This window comes from Vanellus vanellus, assembly GCF_965231255.1.
Source record: "Vanellus vanellus genome assembly, contig: HAP1_SCAFFOLD_70, whole genome shotgun sequence".
NCBI classification, from domain to species: domain Eukaryota; kingdom Metazoa; phylum Chordata; class Aves; order Charadriiformes; family Charadriidae; genus Vanellus; species Vanellus vanellus.
Genome location: NW_028128467.1, coordinates 516,228 through 531,624, shown reverse-complemented (window position 1 = coordinate 531,624; position 15,397 = coordinate 516,228). Strand labels below are relative to the sequence as shown.

The window sequence follows — 15,397 nt, the reverse complement described above, 5'->3', positions numbered from 1 at the left end:
AACGTAATCAGGTCCACCCCCTGGTCACGAGCCCATCTATATGTCGCATCTCTTCCTTGATGGCTTGAGGCGTCATGGGCCCACCAAGCTATGAATAGTTCACCCTTACGTTGCCAGTCCATGTCCACCTGAGCCACTTCAACCTTAGCAGCCTGATCCACCTGCTGGTTGTTTTGATGTTCCTCAGTGGCCTGACCCTTGGGTACGTGGTCATCTACATGATGTACTTTCACAACCAGATTCTCTATCTGGGCAGCAATGTCTTGCCACAGTTCAGCCGCCCAGATGGGTCTACCTCTGCACTGCCGTTGCTCTGTTCCCACTGCTGTAACCACCCCCACAGAGCATTTGCCACCACCCATGAATCAATATAGAGGTAAAGCACCAGCTGCACGGGGGCTCACAGCCGGTCCCGGGTCACCCCTGCGCCTGTGATTTCACTTTGGGGCACATTCCAGTGCCACCACACAGGCAGGGGTTGGGAGACGATATTGGAGGGAGGGCACGGACAAAGCGCTGTAGCACCTCCAGGAGAAGCACTTTCCACTGCCACAGGCTGTGACGTGGGCGATAGCTTGGCTCCCAGCGACACTCATCCTCACCCAGGGAGAAGAAGATGAGTGCTGTGCTTTGCACCGCCTTCAGTGAACTTTGCCTGGAGGAGAGACTCTGTGATGGGTGGCATTGAGTTCAGTGCTCACAAGAACATCCTCTGTAGCTGCAGTCAATACTTCAGGTCAGTGCTTGGAACAAGATGGGATGGGGACACACAGCATTTCCCAGGCTGTGTCACGCTGCCTTAGTGTCTCTCCAGTGCTTCCCTTGGAATTGAACCTCTTTTCCAGCACTTCCCCATAGTCCTGGTGCCTCCCTGGACACCGGAATTCATCCCCAACCCAAGATATCACAGCAGCACTGGAAGCGGTGTCTGACGAACCCCCCGATGCGGTGCAGGGCTGGAGCGTGGCCAGCCGGGCTTGTCTGCCGTGGGGCGGGAGGTGTTCCTTTCCCACACAGCGCCATTCTCTGGTGGTCTTGTTGAAGCAAGGAGGGCACTGGCCCTGTGGCTCTCTGTGCACAGCTGGAGGCGGTGACTCCTTGTTAAAACAACCGGCTCGTAACACATGAATTAATAAGCCCCACGGCCTCCCAACGTGGCTACTGCACATGCCCAAATTGGTGCCCCGGGAAGGAGGCACACAGGATAACGGGGTCCAGGTTTAATGCAGAAAGATACTTTTCCCCCAGCACTGCTTTGCTTTGAAAAAAGCCCTGAAAAGGGCTTTGTTTTCCACCCGCTGGAGCAATGCTGGGAACGTTGTCTATAAAATCCCCGGCACTTCACCTGAAATGATGCGGCTCATTACCAAGTACGCCTACACCGGCACAGTACCGGTCAAGGCCATCAACGTTGAACGTTTGCTGATAGCGGCCGACCAGTTCAACGTCATGGGCATCGTCAGACTGTGCTGCGAGTTCTTAAAGTCCCAGCTGTGCTTGGAGAACTGCGTCGACATCTGGAGATTCACCGAGTATTACTACTGCCTTTATTATTGACTTTATTATTGACCTGCGAGTAGACGCCCATGCTTTCATCCTCCATCACTTCGAGGGTGTGACCAGGGTGTCGAGAGAGTTTCTGGAGCTCTCCGTCAATGAGCTCCAGCGCGTCCTGCAGAAGGAGCAGCTCTGTGGGAAAGAAGGGGCCATGTTCAAGGCCGTTCTGCAGTGGATGGCTCACGACCCGCAGAACAGGAGGCAGCAGGTTGCAGTCTTGCTGGGCAAGGAAGAGTGGAAGGGGGGACAGAGGGCATTTATTTAAAACAAAGAAAGTCTAGGTTATTCTTACCTTAGAAAAAATAAACTCAGCATTTTTGACAGTAAGGACTTTGCTTGAAACTTTTGAAATCCTGCCTTCACAAGGGTATAAATTTGAAGTTCATATTCACTGTACATACACGCCACTCACCCAAATCCCATTGCTTGTTGGCATGTGCAAGGTTTCCGAAGGCACACACACTGACACTGACACTATGGAAATGATCAGGTGTCTGTTGTCTATGAGTGCCCAGGCCACAGTTGTGTGAGGCATTGCACAAGCATCGGAAATCCTTGCCCAAAAGAGTTTGCAAACCACCTGTTCCTTTCGACTGGGCTCGAAAGGGGGACCATCTTGCATAGGGGAGGATGGCACATCACTCTCATGTGCTTGAGGCAGTCGTATTCGAGTCATGGTTTCAGTAATGAGTCCTTCCTGAATGATCATTGCCTGGGAGGACAGCACCATAAAGGCAGTCAAGTGCCTTCAGGGCCACCTCTGGGAACAATTCTCGACCTTCGAGGATAACATCATGAAAACTTTCCAACTGCCCATGCTGTCCCAGGAGAGAGACTGGAACACGAAGTATGGAATTACATGAGTGATTCTCTGTTCACGAGCACGAGTGGTCCCAGTCAAATTGGGACACCCCAAATGCAGTTTCACACATGGTTCTTATACCTTTAGAGCATTCAGGTACAACACAATTTGAGTGATCGCTACTTAACACGCACACGCAGGCTGCTCTTTGGCAAAGCAACTCTCATGCTGTGGCATCATCATCCACCTGCTGCTCTCCTAATGGAGACGTCCCTGGAGTCGGTCTTGCTGCAGTTCCTTATCTCTGATGCCAGATCAGGGGAGGGTTTCACAGGGGTGTCAGAGGGGCTGGGAGGCTGGCGTCATCCGCGCAGTGCTGGAGTATCCTTTCTTCTTCAGGCTGGGGGCTGTCTTCTCCTCCCGACAATGAGCTGGGTCCTGTAGTCATGCTGACTGAACCATGGCTATGCAGTACGCAATAGAAACGCTGTATATCTTAAGAAAGTTCATACAATTTCATACTCTAAAATGTAATTGTTACAATAGTTCGGGAATGAGATTTTCCTAACAGTCCCTCCTTTTCCTTTCACCGTCAGGGTCACACTATACTCTTCATTATTTAAGTCGTAAGTCAAGTTCATAAGGTAATACACACCCATTTAATTAGAAAGCAAAACAAGAGAGTGAATACAACAACCCAAATCCTTTCAGTTCACAGTCCTGTTCTTAAGTCTGGGAGCCAAGAGGTTAGCCACCCAAAGAGATTTAGGGGAGATCCCTGCCCTATTTTGTGTAATATTTTTAAATGAGTCTTTCTCTTGTTTCTCTCAGTTTTGTTTTTCTGGTCTTGACTGACATAAAAACCCCAGCAGCTCTTATTCAAGAACGCACCTACTCTGTCCTGTACTTCTAAAAGGTGCTCTAGAGCTAAGCCATTCTATATTACCATTTTTGATAAAAATTTGATTTCTTCCTCTAAGGCTGTCATACTGCCTGCCCTCATTCATGACTTTTTCTAATTCTCTTGGCACATTTGCAGTAGCCCTTTCTAGTTTTGCAGTCCCTCACTGTGGGATAAAATCTGATATAGACAGGTGGAACTCAGTGCCACATTAGCAAAGGCATTTGTGAAAGGCAGGTCCTGCTTGACTAACCTGATCTCCTTATACAACGTGGTCACGCGCTCAGTGGATGAGGGAAAGACTGTGGATTTTGTCTATCTGGACTTTAGTAAAGCCTTTGACACTGTTTCCCACAGCATTCTCCTGGAGAAACTGGCTGCTCATGGCCTGTACAGGTGTACTCTTCGCTGGGTAAAAAACTGGCTGGATGGCCGTGCCCAGAGAGTGGTGGTGAATGGAGTTAATTGCAGTTGGCGGGCGGTCAGGAGTGGTGTCCCCCTGGGCTCAGTACTGGGGCCAGTCCTGTTTAACCTCTTTATCAATGATCGGGATGAGGGGATGGAGCGCACCCTCAGTCAGTTTGTGGATGACACTAAGCTGGGAGGGAGTGTTGATCTGCCTGAAGGTAGGGAGGCTCTGCAGAGGGATTCGGACAGAATGGACCCATGGGCCAAAGCAGACTGTAGGAGTTTCAATGAGGCCAAGTGCTGCGTCTCACACTTTGGCTACAACAACCCCCACCAATGCTACAGGCTTGGGAAAAAGTGTCTGGAAAGCTGCTCAGCAGAGAAGCACCTCTGTTGTTGGTTGATAGCAGCTGAACATGAGCCAGCAGTGTGCACAGGTGGCCAAGAATCCCAGCGGCATCGTGGCCTGTATCAGGAGTAGTGTAGCCAGTAGGACCACGGAGGTGATTTTCCCCCTGTACTGGGCACTGGGGAGGCTGCTTCTTGAGTACTGTGTTCACTTTCGGCCCCCTCACCACAAGAAGGACATTGAGGCACCAGAGCGTGTCCAGAGAAGGGCAATGAAATGGGTGAGCGGTCTGGAGCACGTCTTATGAGGAGTGGCTGGGGAAACTGGGGTTTTTTAGCCTGGAGAAAAGGAGGCAGAGGGGAGACCTTATCGCTCTCTAAACATATCTAAAAGGAGGTTGCAGAGAGGTGGGGGTCCACCTGTTCTGTCAGGTAACGGGTGTTAGAACAAGAGGAAATGGCTTCAAGTTGCGCCAAGGGAAGTTTTGACTGGATATTAAGAATAATTTCTTTACTGAAAGGGTCATCAGGCATTGGAATGCGTTACCCAGGGCAGTGGTGGAGTCCCCATCCCTGGAGGTGTTTAAGGGTCGTGTAGTTATAGTGCTGAGGGATATGGTTTAGTGATGGGCTTGTCAGTGTTAGGTTAATGATTGGACTATGTGATCTTACAGGTCTTCTCCAATCTAGGAAATTCTGTGATACTGTGATTCTGTGATGATGGCCCTGGGACAACTTCTCCGGGGTGTCCAGTGAGCACAGACACAGCCCAGACCCTGCTTGTCTGGTCTGTCATGTCTCTCGCAGGAGCCCGGCTGTGCCAGGACACTGCTGTGTGCCCCAACCCTGCACACTCCCACACTTCAGCTCTTCCCTGGGATTTTCCTCTCTGGGGCACTTGCCAGCCCCGCCAGCCCACACCCTCCCTGAATCTGGACACCTCCTGCTCTCTCCCAGCACAGACCAGCAGAGCAGCCCCATTGGGACTGGTCCACCCAGCCTTCATGCTGAGGAGATATCCACCCCAGGCAGCTTGCAGCCCCCCGTGCCAAATGTCCTTCCCAGGATGGCATGAGAGAATTGGCCCAGGGCACCCTCAGGAAGGTCCTTTGGCCCCAGGGACAGGGCAGCCTGCCCCAAGCTGCCCCACCGCAGCAAAGAGTTCCTCTTACCATGTCTGTCCTGCACACACGCGGTGCCCTGCTCTTCTCCCGCCACAGCCCATCTTCCCTCAGAGCCTTTTCCCGATACAGCTCATCCGTGCTGGCCTGGCCAGCCGTTCTTCACCCCCTCCCCAGGTGTCCCACAGCCCCCGAGCTGGTGGTGCAGCTCTGCAGAGCCGGGGGCTGTGGTGCCCAGGGCCATGCTGGTCAGGCTGGGAGGCAGACCCAGCTCGGGTGGCTCCTGCCCCCTTCACCTCAGCACACAGACGTGGCCCCTGTAGCTCCAGAGAAGTTCTCGGAGAAAGGATCTCAGACAAACAAGTCAGTGCAGGGTCCTTCAGTTTTTCAAAAACAAAGAGAGAACAGTTTCTTATTTACACAAAGTCTGTGGCTCCCACAACACAGATCCTGACATAGCAATAGGATAAAGGATGATTCTTCACTTTTATTGACAGCATTAACAAAACCCAGAAAAGCTAAAAAACAAACAAATGAAAGGAAAAAAGTACTAAAGATAGTCTGGGCCTGTAATGAGTGCATCATGTGTGATATGTAGAAGATGGGCAGTTCATTGCTGCTTCTGACAAGATACCAGTCATCAGTTTCCACAGGGCATTCTTGAGTTCCTGGTTCCTCATGCTGTAGATGAGAGGGTTCACTGCTGGAGTCACCACTGAGTACAAAAATGACACCAACAGGTCCGGAGATGGGGAGGAAATGGAGGGGGGCTTCAGGTAGGCAAACATGGCAGTGCTGATAAACAGGGAGATCACAACCAGGTGAGGGATGCCCGTGGAAAAGGCTTTGTGCCATCCCTGCTCCGAGGGCATCCTCAGCACAGCCCTCAAGATCTGCACATAGGAAAAGAGAATGAAAGCCAAAGCCCTGAATGCTAGTAAGACACTAAGCACCAGAAGCCCAACTTCCCTGAGGTAGTCTGAATGTGAGCAGGAGAGCTTGAGGATGTGGGGGATTTCACAGAAGAACTGGTCCACGGCATTGCCCTGGCAGAGGGGCAGTGAAAATGTATTGGCCGTGTGCAGCACAGCATAGGGAAAAACACTGCCCCAGACAGCTGCTGCCATGCGGACACAAGCTCTGCTGCCCAGGAGGGTCCCATAGTGCGGGGGATGGCAGATGGCAATGTAGCGGTCATAGGCCATGATGGTGAGAAGAGAAAACTGAAATGAAAAAGACAAACAGCAAGGCCCGTGTAGCACGTCCTGCATAAGAGATGACACTGGTGTCCCAGAGGGAATTGCCCATGACTTTGGGGAGAGTGGTGGAGATGGAGCCCAGGTCAAGAACAGAGAGGCTGATGAGGAAAAAGTACATGGGGGTACCAAGAAGACCGAGTGGATAAGGTCCTCTATAGACAGATTGGAGTAGGCTCACATTCACAAGCCCTGGTCCTCAGAGGGAATTTCAACCACCCTGATAGCTGTTGGAAGGAAAGCAGAGCAGCGCATAGGCAACCCAGGAGGTTTCTGGAACACATTAACGATTACATCCTTCTCCAAGTGACAGCAGAGCCAATGAGGAGAGGTGCCATGCTGGACTTTGTCCTGACCAAGAAAGAGGGGGCCATGGGGAATGTCATGGTCCAGGGCAGCTTTGGCTGCAGTGACCTTGAGGTGGCAGAGTCTGGGATCTTTAAGGTGGCTAGGAGAGCGCACAGTAAGCTCGCTATCGTGGACTTCAGGAGATAGACATTGGCCTCTTCAGGGATCTGCTTGGTGAACTACATTGGGACAAAGCCCTGGAAAGAAGAGGGGGCCATGAAAGTTGGCTAATATCCAAGCGCTACCTCTGCCAAGCTCAGGAGCAATACATCCCGGCAAAGAGGAAGTCAGGCAAAGACAGCAGGAGGCCTGCGTGGATGACCAAGGAGGTCCTGGTCAATCTCAAAAAGGAAAAGGAAGCCTACAGAAGGTGGAAGCAAGGACAGGTAGCCTGGGAGGAATTGTCCGAGCAGCGAGAGATCAGGTTAGGAAAGCTAAAGCCCAGGTAGAGGTGAATCTGGCCAGGCGCATGAGGGGCAACAAGAAAGCCTTCTATAGGTATGTGGGTGACAAAAGGAAGATTAGGGAACACGTGGGTCCACACGGGAAGGAACCGGGAGACCTGGTCTCTGGGGACATGGAGAAGGCTGAGATACTCAATGAATTCTTTGTCTCAGTCTTCCCTGGAAAGGGCTCTAACACTGCCGTTGTCCTCTCCCAGGCACTTCCCAGCACTCCCCAGCACTCCCCAGGGTGCTGCAGAGCTCTGGGCACTCACCGCACAGCCCCAGATCCTCCCAAGGGTGCCCCTTGGAGGCAGACAAGGAGGTCAGCCTGCCCATCAGCCCCGGGGCTCGTGCTGGCACCGAGGAAACAAGGAAAGAGGCTGGTCACTCTCTGCCTCTCCGGAATTCATGTTGTGCGTGATCCCGAGCCCTGACTGAATTTTCCCCCTTCTCTCCCCAGGCAGCCCCACGCCCCAGGACAGCACAGCAGACCTGGCCCTGGGGTCCCCTCAGGCACCTCCTGTGTCTCCCCACTCTCCCCTCCCTGTACCTGATGAGGCCCTGCTGACTCCCTCGGCACTGCAGCGTCCTTGTGCGTGGACACATTGATTCAGTGCTTTATATTGGTGGACTTCACCTTTGAGGGTGTTTCACCTCCGGAGTCTCCATCCGTTCCAGTCCAAGGGCAAGTGTTGAGTCCCTAATCCCGCCTCTCCTCCCCCCTAAAAGATTCATTTCCAGAATGTCCAGTATATGCCATCAGTCCTGTCATACATGAAGAAGACTGAGGAGAGAATGGGAGCTCATGGACGGTCTCCCCTTCCATTGGGCACCAAGAAGAGCGCTTCTAAATCCAGAATATTTGGTGCAGTGGAACCCAATAATACCATCAGCTTAGCTCCAGAAACATTGAAAACGCAAGGAGAAGAGATTCATTAAAATATTGATTCCTTGAACATGTTCTTGGAAGGAACTTTGGAGGAACAGCCCATCCTTCAGGCACGGCACTTGGGAGGTGACCTTTTATTGAAGAGCTGTTATCTGTCAGGACACACCTGACACAGTGTCAGGTCAGACACAGCAAGGGTCAGACACAGTAGGATCAAGCCTCAAGACAAGCAGCGTAAACTCAGAAAATTATTTATAAGCAGGATTATCACGAGAGAAAAAAGCAGACTCACAGCCTAAGATAAGCCTTGAGCAATGTGCATGGAAGGGGCAGCAGGTTATTGTCAGTGAAACAGTGTCCATTGGGCCTGTTTGCGTACGGCATCCTTGAGCTCCTGGTTCCTCATGCTGTAGATGAGGGGGTTCACTGCTGGAGGCACCACCGAGTACAACACTGCCACCACCAGGTCCAGAGATAGGGAGGAGATGGAGAGGGGCTTCAGATGGGCAAACACTCCAGTGCTGAGGAAGAGGGAGACCACGGCCAGGTGAGGGAAGCATGTGGAAAAGGCTTTGTGCCGTCCCTGCTCAGAGGGGATCCTCAGCACCGCCCTCAGGATCTGCACGTAGGACACCACAATGAAAACAAAACACCCAAAGACTAAACAGGCACTAACCACAAGAAGTCCAAATTCCCTGAGGTAGGAGTGTGAGCAGGAGAGCTTGAGGATGTGGGGGATTTCACAGAAGAACTGGTGCAGGGCATTGCCCTGGCAGAGGGGCAGTGAAAATGTATTGGCCGTGTGCAGGAGAGAATTGAGGAACCCACTGCCCCAGGCAGCTGCTGCCATGCGGACACAAGCTCTGCTGCCCAGGAGGGTCCCGTAGTGCAGGGGATGGCAGATGGCAACGTAGCGGTCATAGGCCATGACTGTGAGGAGAGAACACTCTGTTGACATAAAAAAGAAAAAGAAAAAGAGCTGGACAGCACAGCCAAAGTAAGAGATATCCTGTGTGTTCCAGAGGGAATTGGCCATGGCTTTGGGGAGAGTGGTGGAGATGCAGCCCAGGTCTATGAGGGAGAGGTTGAGGAGGAAGAAGTACATGGGGCTGTGGAGGTGGTGGTCGCAGGCGATGGTGGTGACGATGAGGCCATTTCCCAGGAGGGCAGCCAGGTAGATGCCCAGGAAGAGCCCAAAGTGCAAGAGCTGCAGCTCCCGTGTGTCTGCGAATTCCATGAGGAGAAAGTAGGTGATGGAGCTGCTGTTGGACATTTGCTGCGTCTGGGCAGTGGGACCTGTCCAACGAGGAAAAGACAGTGACAAACTGGGAGAGACTTCTCTGAGGAAATCCCAATGCCATGAGGAGCAGGGCGCTGCCCAGTGGTGGCTGAGGAGTCAGCCCTGCTCTGCAGCAGGGAGTTCATAGGGAGGGTGGTGGCAGGAGCCAGTCCTGGTGTTCTGCTTTGGCTGATGAGTCCACACCTAATGCAGATGGGCTTTTCAACATCTGAACTCTCACTGCTATGGAACAGGGATGGCAGAAGGCAGTTGGAGAGGTTTGGAGTATTTTAAAGCTCCCCCATCTCACCTGGGCACTGTTCTGGGATGTCAGAAACCCTCAGCATTTCTGCTGCACTCCAGGAGAACAGAGTGAGTGCTGTGAGACATGAGGATTGCCTGGGGCAGAGAGCAGAGTCAGGGGAGATGGTTTGTCCCTCCATCTTGCACCGTCATGAGATGGAGAGGGATCACCCTCTTCTATTATGCAATCAGACACTGCTGAGAGCAGAAGGATCCATCTCAGACTATGAAATGTCTCACCCTTTCTCAAGGTCTCAGCACCCCACCTCTAGCCAAGGACACCCACGGCTCATTTCACCCACCCAACAGCATTTCCTCAGTCACAGAGTCTCTGTGTTTCTCTGTGGGGCTTTACGATAACACAAAGGTGCTATGGGACAGGTTGGCATCCTGGAGGGCAGCTCACAGCTTCCATAAACACCCAAAGGACTTACCCAATTTTGGGGATCTCAGTGAGAGATTTTGCAGGGGCTAAAGAGCAGGTGCCACAGATCCCGGTGGGACTGGAACAGGGATGCTGGTGCTGTCTGTAGCCCCCAGAGCTGGAAACCAAAGACACAGACTCAGGAAAGCTCCTTATCTCTACAGGGTCCCTCCTTTGATCTTTCATTTGAAAGTCCTCTTGGACATGTGCCACTGCCCACCCAGCCAACCAAGAGAAGAAACAGCAAAAGAAATTTACCTTCATATTAAGGGAACTCCATCTTGAAAAGTCCCTCCAGGAATGACCAGAGGTCATCTGGAGGTGTAAAGAGCCCTGACCCACACAGCACCCTCTTCAAAGCAGAAGGACATTGCCCAGCCAGGGGTCACTCCTTCCACCCACAGCTTCTCCCCACAGAAGCTACGTCGGAGCTCTCTGGGCAGGCGGAGAGCTGACCCTGGCAGGCGGCAGAGTCCCTGCCCTGGCACACAGCCCCCGGGGTGCAGGGACCCTGCTGGCAAGGACAGCCCTGCCAACCCCTGCCTGCACACCCACCTTCACAGCCCTTTGACCATTCCTGGGAGAAGGCAGCCGTCATGCTCGTGCCTCTGATGGTGAAGCAAGGAATCCCCAATCTAGAGAATGTCCTCTTCTTCCACAGCAGAGAAGTTGTGAGCGTCCTCCTGAAAGATCCCACGGGCTGTGGGAGGTGCCAGCTGTTGGAGATCTCTCCAGCTACTGCAGCTGCTCTGCTTTGGGAAGAGTTCTCCCCCCACTCGCCCTCAGCATCCTCCCTCTCCAGACTGCCTTCAACCTCTCTCTGCCTCCCTGCTCTGCCCTTGCTGCCTGCAGGCAGTGCCCTCAGCCCTGCTGCGCTGTGCAGAGGAGCTGCTCCTGGGCAGAGCTGTCTCTCTGCAGCGCTGCCCGCTTGCCAGGAGCTCCCTCCGGCCCAGCAGCCCGGCCCAGCTCAGCAGCAGAGGACCTGCTGTGGCTTTCTCTGCCTCCTCCCCGCACTGCCCCAATCCCTCGAGGTGTCCCTGCGCCTCCAGGGCTGACAGCTCCTCCAAGGCAGCGGGGTCTCTCCTGGGGAGCAGAGTTTGAAGCAGAATGAAGTCATCACTGACTGTCCCTCTCTGAACCCTGGACGGACTGATTCCTGTGGTGGGAAGGAATTTCTGCTCTGCCAGGGTGTGTGGACCTACAGGAGGCATCAATGTTCAGTGTTACTCAGCAGTATTCTTGAGGCCGGAGGGACATTCAGCTTCTCCAGTGCACCCACAGACCCACCAGAGGGGGGGGGATTCCTCTTGCCTCAGCTCAGCTGCCCTAAATCAGAGTGAGCTCCTTCTCTGAGGTGCCCTGTGAGTAATGGAGACAGAGGCCAAGAGGGAGCTTCTCCGATGCAAACACCGGGTGACATCTGAGGTGCCAGAGGTAGTTCAGGACACATGCAGCGAACTGCAAGCTCTAATGGAGCAATTTTGAGAGACAGGGCAGCATCCGTGGGCACTGGTGGGGAATCCCTTTGGCCAACGGAAAACAAAGAAGATCACAGAATCACAGGATCACAGAATGCTAGGGGTTGGAAGGAACCCTTGGAGATTGTCTAGTGCAACCCCCCTGCGAAAGCAGGGTCCCCTACAGCAGGCTGGACAGCAATGCAGCCAGGCGGCTTTTGAATATCTCCACAGAAGGAGACTCCACAGCCTCTCTGGACAGCCTCTTCCAGATCTTTGGTGCCCTCAAAGTAACGACGTTTTTCCTTGTATTCAGATGGAATTTCCTGTGTTCCAGTTTGTGCCCGTTTCCCCTTGTCCTGTCACTGGGCAGCACAGAAAAGAGTCTGGCCCCATCCTCTTGACACTCTCCCTTTAGATATTGATAAGCATTGAGGAGATCCCCTCTCAGCCTTCTCTTCTCCAGGCTAAACGTACCCACCTCTCTCAGCTGATTCTCATAAGAGAGGTGCTCCAGTCCCCTGAACATCTTTGTAGCCCTCTACTGGACTCTTTCCAGTGGTTCCCTGTGTTTCTTGAACTGGACACGGTACTCCAGATGTGGCTTCACCAGGACAGAGCAGAGGGGAAGGATGGCCTCCCTCCACCTGCTGCCCACGCTCTTTTGTAATGCACCCCAGGAGACCATAGGCCTTCTTGGCCACCAGGGCACATTGCTGGCTTATGGTCAACTTATTGTCCACTAGGCCTCCCAGGTCCCTCTTAGCAAAGCTGCTTTGCAGCAGGTGAACCCCCAACCTTTACTGGTGCATGGCATTTTTCCTCCCAGGGTGCAGGACTCTACATTTGCCCTCGTTGAATTTCATTATGTTCCTCTCCACCCAGCTCTCCAGCCTTTCCAGGTCTGCCTGACCGGCCTGCTGTTTCCTGGGTCCTCCTTCCTGCCATTTTTGAAGACTGGCATGACTTTGGCTCTCCTCCGGTCCTCAGGCACTTCTCCTGTCCCTCGTGACCATTCAAAGATGATGGAGAGCACCTTCGCAATAACATCTGCAAGGTCCCTCAACACTCCTGGGAGTGACCCATCAGGGCCCATGGATATGTGGGTGTCAAGTTTGCCTAAATCATCTCTAACCCGATTCTCATCCACCAAGCGAAAGTCTTCCTTTTTCCAGACTCTTTCTCTTCCCTCCAGCGTCTGGGATTGCTGCGAGCCAGCCTTAACAGTAAAGACTGAAACAAAGAAGGCATTCAGTAACTGCACCTTCTCTGCATCCTCCGTCACCAGGGCACCCACCTCATTCAGTAGCAGGCCCACATTTTCCCTGCTCTGCCTTTTACCACTAATGTGCTTGGAGAAGCCCTTCTTATTGTCCTTGACATCCCTGGCCAGGTTTACTTCCAAGTGGGTTTCAGCCTTCCTCGTTGCATCCCTACATACTCTCGCAATGTTTATATACTCCTCCCAAGTCGCCACTCCCTTTTTCCACATTCTGTAAACTTCCCTCTCGCACCTGAGTTTTTCCAGAAGGTCCTTGCTTGTCCATGCAGATTTCCTGCCTCCTCTGCCTGATTTATTACTCATAGGCATGCACTGATGTTGAGCTTGGAGGAAGTGGAGCTTTTCTATTAATCAGCTCTCCTGCACCTCCCTTCCTGCCAAAGCCTTTGCCCATGGGATTCCTCCAAGTATGTCTTTGAAGAGGCCAAAGTCAGCTCTCCTGAAATCCAGGCTTGTAATTCTACTTTTTGCCCTGCTTCTTCCACACAGGATCCAGAACTCCACCATCTCATGGTCACTGCAGCCAAGGCTACCCCCAGCCTTCACATCCCCAACTAGTCCTCCTTTATTTGTCAGTAATACGTCCTGCAGCGCACCTCTCCTCGTTGGTTTCCCCACCAACTGTGTCAGAAAGTTCTCATCAATGCTCTGCAGAAACCTCCGGGACTGTGTGTGCCTGGCTATGTTCCCTTTCCAGCAAATATCAGGGTGGCTGAGGTCCCCCGTGAGAACCAGGGCCTGTGACCATGAGGCTATTTTCAGCTGTCTGTAGAAGGCCTCATCAACTTCCTCTTCCTGATCTGGTGGTCTGTAGTAAACACCCACAGCAGGGTCTCCCACATTTCCCTGTCCCTTAATTCTTAACGATAAGCTCTCAACACGTTCTTCATCCAGCTGCAGGCAGAGCTCAAGACATTCCAGTTGCTCTGTCCTGTAGAAAGAAACTCCACCACCTCACCCTGCTGGCCTGTCTTTCCGAAACAGTACATAGCCGTCCGTGACAGCATTCCAGTCCTGCGAGCTATCCCACCATGTCTCTGTAATTGCAATGAGACTATGGCCCTGTGGCCATCATCCCCTCCGGAAGGGTTTTGTGGAAAGGAAGGCTGGGACACTGTGTCAGGGTTTTCACTGAAGGAAGTATTGACCCAGAAGCCTCATCATTTTACTGCTGTCCTTCAGTCCTTGTACCCAACACATGTTGTTCAGACACATGTCCTTCAACACATGTCCTCCCAGAAATGGAGGAAAGTATGCCAAAGAAAAAGAAGTCAGTATCGGGGGATTTGTTGGGAAAGAGCACAGGATGGGCTCAAAGATGTCTCCCTTAACTTGTCAATGTCTTCTCTTTCAGCAGTGCGCCATGCCCAGAGTTGCTGTTCAATAGCAGCTCCATCACCCAGTTCCTCCTTCTGGCATGTGCAAACACTCGGGAGCTGCAGCTCTTGACCTTCTGGCTCTTCCTGGGCATCTACCTGGCTGCCCTCCTGGGAGATGACCTCATCATCACCGCACACGCCTGCGACCACCTCCTCCACACCCCCATGTACTTCTTCCTCCTCAACCTCTCTGTTCTTGACCTGGGCTCCATCACCACTCTTCCCAAAGCCATGACCAATTCTCTGTGGGATGTGGGACACAAGGGCCATCTCTTACTCAGGATGTGCTCTTCAGGTGTTTGTTTTTTTTTTTTTTTTTCTTTTTCTGTGTTGCAGCAGAGTTTTCTCTTCTCACTGTCATGGTTTACAAACACTGCGTTGCCATCTGCCAACCCCTGCACTACGGGACCCTCCTGGGAAGCAGAGCTTGTGTCCTCATGGCAGCAGCTGTCTGGGGCAGTGTTTTACCCTATGCTGTGCTGCACACGGCCAATACATTTTCACTGCCCCTCTGCCAGGGCAATGTCCTGCACCAGTTCTTCTGTGAAATCCCCCACATCCTCAGGCTCTCCTGCTCACACTCCTACCTCAGGGAAGTTGGGCTGATTATAGTTAGTAGCTGTTTAGCATTGGGATGTTTTGTTTTCATTGTGGTGTCCTATGTGCAGATCTTCAGGGCTGTGCTGAGGATCCCCTCGGAGCAGGGGCAGCACAAAGTCTTTTCCATGTTCCTCCCTCACCTCCTCATGGCTTCAGTTTGTCAGCACATCAGCGTTTACCCACCTGAAGCCCCTGTCTATCTCGCCTCCCTATCCCTTGACCTGGTGGTGTCAGTGCTGTACTCTGTGGTGGCTCCAGCAGTAAACCCCTCATCTACAGCATGAGGAACCAGGAGCTCAAGGATGCTCTGAGAAAAATGATGGTTGGATGTTTTTCAGAAGCAATAGAGTGCCTGTTTTCTTCTGCACAGCATTCAGAGTGTAACTCATTACAGGTCCAGCCTGTCTTCTCAGGTTTTTGCTGGGTGTGTGTGTGTTTTTTTGTTTTTCTTGTTATAATGTTGTGCTCAGCAAAATTTTATTATTCTTCCCACTTCTAACTCATTGTGTACCTGTAGAATTTGACCCACAGACTGTGTAAATCAGGTGCAGTGCTCTCTGTGTATTCAAACAAAAGGAAGGACCTTGCAGCGACTTG

The 15,397-nt window shown here is 52.4% G+C and overlaps 2 protein-coding genes across 2 annotated transcripts in view; one reads left to right on the top strand and one right to left on the bottom strand.

Annotated features, from left to right (window-relative positions):
* LOC309684386 (olfactory receptor 14C36-like) overlaps positions 1-15,064 on the top strand; it is a gene marked incomplete at both ends in the record, with an annotated part of 283,296 nt that extends 268,232 nt beyond the window's left edge. Inside the window, one exon of the mRNA XM_082500310.1 lies at positions 15,059-15,064. Within this exon, the coding sequence (XP_082356436.1) occupies positions 15,059-15,064 (6 nt within the window). The remainder of the gene's footprint in view (positions 1-15,058) is intronic.
* LOC309684399 (olfactory receptor 14I1-like) lies at positions 8,420-9,349 on the bottom strand (the record flags this gene model as incomplete). Its single annotated transcript, XM_082500322.1, has 1 exon — positions 8,420-9,349. The coding sequence occupies one exon, from the start codon at positions 9,347-9,349 to the stop codon at positions 8,420-8,422; it is 930 nt and encodes a 309-aa protein (XP_082356448.1).
* Positions 15,065-15,397: the final 333 nt, after the last annotated feature.